This window comes from Setaria italica, chromosome III, assembly GCF_000263155.2.
Source record: "Setaria italica strain Yugu1 chromosome III, Setaria_italica_v2.0, whole genome shotgun sequence".
Classification (NCBI taxonomy): domain Eukaryota; kingdom Viridiplantae; phylum Streptophyta; class Magnoliopsida; order Poales; family Poaceae; genus Setaria; species Setaria italica.
The window spans coordinates 15,828,046-15,833,281 of record NC_028452.1 but is presented as its reverse complement, the minus strand read 5'-3'; the positions used below and the strand labels follow the sequence as shown (position 1 = coordinate 15,833,281).

At 51.3% G+C, this 5,236-nt stretch overlaps 1 protein-coding gene across 1 annotated transcript; it reads left to right on the top strand.

Annotated features, from left to right (window-relative positions):
• The first annotated feature begins 2,984 nt into the window (after window positions 1-2,984).
• On the top strand, window positions 2,985-4,463 carry LOC101777258 (transcription repressor OFP1). Its single transcript, XM_004961696.4, has one exon. It carries the CDS (start codon window positions 3,108-3,110, stop codon window positions 4,197-4,199), a length of 1,092 nt encoding a protein of 363 aa, XP_004961753.1. The 5' UTR covers window positions 2,985-3,107; the 3' UTR covers window positions 4,200-4,463.
• The last annotated feature ends 773 nt before the right edge of the window (window positions 4,464-5,236 follow it).

Below are 5,236 nucleotides of genomic sequence, written 5' to 3'. Positions count from 1 at the left end.
CGGGAGGCCGCGACGGGCACCCGCGATTTGTCATGGATCGATGGACAAGCCGGCGATCGATACGGCCCCATTCCCTAACGCGCGCGACTGCTGGCTCGTGAGCGGCGAGCCGTCGAGTCCGATCCCACGCACGGAAACGGAGGCGGGCAGGGTAGGCGCGCGTGCAGACAAAATGTTCGGCTCGTGGGCACGGCTGGAGGCCTGGAGCCTTGACCTTGAGCACGAAGCCACGAAGAGATCGGAGGCCCCCGGAAGGACGAAGGAGGCTGGCCGCGAGGTGACTGCGATGGTGTACATTAGCGCGCTTGCTGGTGTCGAGACTCGAGAGCGACGCTTGACCAGACAGGCGCCTGGATAAAATCTGGGCTCAATGTACCCCCGTGTCTCTGACTCCGGTTGCATTTGACAAGCACGCGTCTGTTCTCCCTGAACAAACCGTCAGTGTGCCTCAGCCTCACCCATATATAGATATAGTGACATATACTACTCCCTCCGTCCCAAATTATAGGTCGTTTTGATTTTATTAGATTCATAGATTTTGTTATACGTTTAGATATACCCTATGTCTAGATGCATGATAATATCTATGTATCTAGAAAAGTCAAAACGACCTATAATTTGGAACGGAGGGAGTAGTTCACAAACGTTTGATTTCAGAGGCGGCTTGCTAAGCCGTTGGATCCCAAGGGCACATGGTATTGAATGTTGACTAGGTTGCTCTAGATCTGGGCATTTCTCTAGCTTCTTAATGGTAGTGCGGGTGATTTTAGGGATAATTGATGTTTGAGGTGTGAGGAGAGACCACTGAAGCTAGTTTTCTTAGCTCCTTCCTTTTGATGTACGCTGTTTTCTTATTACTTGTTTGGAACTAGAAGCCCTGCTAAACATAGCGTTATTGCCGACCGTTTCACAGGGAAAAAACAATGTTAATACCGCACGTTATGATTCTTGTACCCCAGTTCGAGCTTAGAAATCCATGTCAAGTGGCATGACGTCACTAAACTATAATGCATACTGTGAACAGGAAACTACCGATCGGATGTGTGACATCAGTTATTACCATCACCATTATATCTGTTATTCATTACTCACGCAGTAGTACCATTTAGGTTTATCCTAAGTTAAATATTTTCAACTCTGCGGCTACTAGTGGTAGCACAAAGACGGAGCAGATCGAGGGAGTAGTTGATTTGAGTCCATGGCTGTTTTAATGTGCTATCACTTTTTTGAATGGTAGTTGTGCTTTATATTGCAGTATTTCAACTCAATTTTCGAAGATGTTAATAAATTAGTTTTTGTTGCTTTGATTCTCTTCTTATTTTGCGCAACCTCAGACAGAAAAGCTTAATTTGTAATTACAAATTCTTTTCTCCTAGCATCTGCTTTAGTTTTTTTTGTCTAGGAAGATATTTTTTCTATAAGTGAAATATTTGAAATTTCTCCGACAATATTGTTGTGCTATAATGGCACAACTATGCGTAGTTGATCCATGTGCGTTGCCACCTACTATGATGAAGCCAAAACATAAAGTAAAAAAAATGGAGAAAAAATTACTCAAACATTGCAAAAAGTGAACAAAAACTTCCGAGGAAAATAAAACGCAGAACGTCAGGCTTTCCCTTGCTCCGCTAGAAAAGGCCATTGAGAGCATTTGTGTTGCCTTGGGAGAAAGAAGAAAGAACAAAGGCAGCTGAGCAGAGCCGGCGGATCGCGTGCAGACAATGTGATTGGTATGCCTACGTAGCACCCTTACGTGCTGCGTGGTGTCATTCGTCCATCTATCCGTTCAAGCTGAATGGACACACAACAAAACCACCGTCGAAGCTGCATCAACAACCATTGTCTAATGGTCCCTACGATTATCATCTCAGCTTATTAGACGCGGCTGTCAGCAACCACGGCAGCTGCTTGTGTATCTGGGCCTCTGATTACAGAGTTAATGGCTGAGTTTTAGAGATCAGAAGCAAGAGACCATTAATGAAATTCTGGGCTCTTCACGAGTCATCAGATCATCCCTAAAATCAAGGTTTTTCAGCAAGGCTATTTTCAGTGGGAGTTTCATGGATATTAAATAGACTGCCATGTCATGTGGCAGTGTATTAATGAAGAGGGAGGTGAAATAGATTTTATGGGATTAGGCTAATCCCAATGGAGAGTTTTATTTTGATATTTCCAAGATAGCCACATAAGCAACATGAAAATAAAATTGTGTTTGAAACTACCTCTACAATGCAAAATTTCATGATGTAGTTTCATATGCACTACATGGAAGATACAAATTGTGTTGGTAACTGTGCATACATGGTTTCATCCAGATGAAACCCTTCTTACCTCTCTCCTCATTAACTCACTACCACATTATAAAAAATGTTGACATGGCACCTAATTAATGTGTATGAAACCTCGATGAAACCTGCACTGGGATTAGTCTTAAACCTTGTATAAACTGTTTCCTAGACAGCTTGTGTCTTGCATGTAACCTAGGAAACAACAAGAGATGAAACTATGCATTGAGGAGAGCTATTTCATCTTTGTTTCAAATATTTTTAGATGACGTGTCACTCTAGGTAATTGTATCCATGAAACTTCCACTGAAAATAGCCTAAGGAGCATTGAGGTTTAGTAATTTTGAGAAAAATAGAAGGGAAATGGATACGACTCGTAATTGGAAACCTATATTTGCACAGCTTGACGGAAAATTCGGTGTAGCGCAATCTCATTGTAGCCATGAGCCCATAACGCGTCACGCCAGTTGGTAAACGCAGTTACTTGTAACTGGTTTACCCCCTAAACCTGCATCAACAATTTCCGTAGTCATAAGTTCATTACATTCTTTGGTATATGCCCCTTTTATGCAAAAGAAGTGGACCCCACAGATGGGGCGGGCCCACAGTTCAGAGAGAAGAGAAAGGACAAAAAGAACCTCACGTCCCACGCTTCCCACTCCGCGCTCGCTGGCTGCCGCGCGCTACTTATCCCCGGCCTCTCCGCCTGAGCTGCCTTGGCTCTCGCTCTGGTCCCCGGCACCACCTCCCCTGCTCCACCTCTCCAGCAGCCCTCCTCCTCGTACAGCGCACAGATCCTTCTTCGCCAGGCGCGGCGGGGCCATGGGCCGGCGCAGGTTCCGTCTCGCCGACATGATGCCCAACTCCTGGTTCTACAAGCTCCGCGACATGCGCCGCGCGCGGGGCCACCCTCCTGGCGCTGGCGGCGCCGCGAGCGCAATGCTGCCGTCGTTGTCGTCGCCGCCGCCGCGGGCGGCAAAGCCCGCGGCAAGGGCCTCGTCTCCGAGGCGCGGGTCCGTGGCGCTCCCGCACAGGACGTCGTACTACTACCCCACCCAGGACCGGGAGCTCCCGGCTCCGCCGCCGAGGGCCGCGGACGCCACGGAGGAGGATCGTGACGAGATCCTCCCCCAGCCGGAATCTCCTCCGGCGTATTGCTCCTCCAGGAGGCGGCACAGGGTGGGACCCGTCAGGGTTGGGCGCGGCTTGGAGGCTGTGGCCGAGGCGCGCGACGCTCCTCAGCGCCGGCGAGACATGTACGTGGGGCGCGATGGCGGCAGCGAGGACGAGGAGGACGTCCGCAAGCCGGCGGTGACCGCGCCATCCGAGGACAGCCTGGGCTGGGGCGGCAAGGTGATCGCTTCGGACACGGACATCGTCATCGACCTCCGGGCCGAGTGCACCGCCGAGCGGGTGCTCCGGCCGATCGTGACGAGGCCGGTGGCGAGGAGGGAGGTGGTCCGGTACGAGCTGAAGGACAGGCACGTCGATGGCACCGAGACGACGCCGAGAGCCAGCTCTGCCTCGGAGCAGGGCAGCAGGGGGCACCCGAGGCGGCCGTCCGTTTCCGCGGGGCGCCGCCTCAGGACGCGCGTGAACAGCCCGCGGCTGGCGTCCGCCAGGTCCAGGAAGAGCAAGCCGACGACCCCAGCGGCGTCGCCGAGGAAGACGACGACGCCAGCACCGCCGCCGCTCGCGGAGAGCTTCGCGGTGGTGAAGGCGTCGGCCGACCCGAGGCGGGACTTCCGCGAGTCGATGGAGGAGATGATCGCGGAGAAGGGCATCCGCGACGCGGCCGACCTGGAGGACCTCCTGGCCTGCTACCTCGCCCTCAACGCCGCCGAGCACCACGACCTCATCGTCGAGGTGTTCGAGCAGATTTGGGCGAGCCTCGCCAGCGCCGCCAATCCATGAACGAAAAGACGAGGGCCATGGAGGTCATCACTCGTCGTGCTGCCCCCGGCTGCATGTCCGATCACAGTATGCATCCATTTCCAGAAGCGGATTAACTAGCGTAGTTCTTGACTTGTTGTTAATTAGTGGTTGCAATAAGAAATCTCCACAAGAAAAACTCGAGAAAGGGAAAGAAGAAAATCTTGGGTCGATCCGCGAAAGGTTTGGTTCTTTTCTTGCTCGGTGATCGTGATCCTTCTCGCTGGCGTGCTGCTCGGTCGCGTGCGGGGTGCAAGCGCTGCTTTCTTGAGCGCCACTCGCGTGAACAGTAGCTAGTAGACGACAGTACAGTTGTAGGCCGCCCTGCACATGACCAGCTATTATTACAGTTACTAATCTGGACGATCTCTGCAATCTCAGATTAAATCCAGGTGAATCGAGGCCGAATCGTGTAGCGTCTGGTGAGAGCTAGCATCTGAGATCTTGAGCGTGCATTGATTCGAGTGTAAAGACATGTACGTAGTAGCCTATGACATCTAGCAGACATTACTGTGCACTGTGCTGCAGATATCATGGCATAGAACCTGCCGATGCGGCCTGTAGATCTGTGGGTGATATCACTGTCTCGCGCTTCTAACCTCTGGCCTAGTCTGGACCCGGGAGCCAACCGTACGTACGCAGGACATGATTGGAAAACAACGGTGTGTGCAGCTAGGAGCTTTTACTCTTTGTTCTTGCTTGTACATTCGACAATACTGCATCCACGTGAGAGAACTACGTGATCTCTACTTCGGGTGCAGCGTAGAAGCACCAACCAGCTACCAGTTGCTGTCCCAAATACCGGCAGATACTGTACAGCACTAGAGCCCAGCAAAGTATGATGACAGTTGAATCCTGAGATGCTGGGTGATCGCCGGGATCTTCTTGATCCTTACAAGTCACAGACTTACAAGTCACAGACTGTGGCCACAGCTGTGCGTAGGTAGGGCCCTACTAGGAGTATAGCCCTATCATTCAACAGCTTCTGCCAAATTGGAGAAGCGAAAGCGAGCGATCGT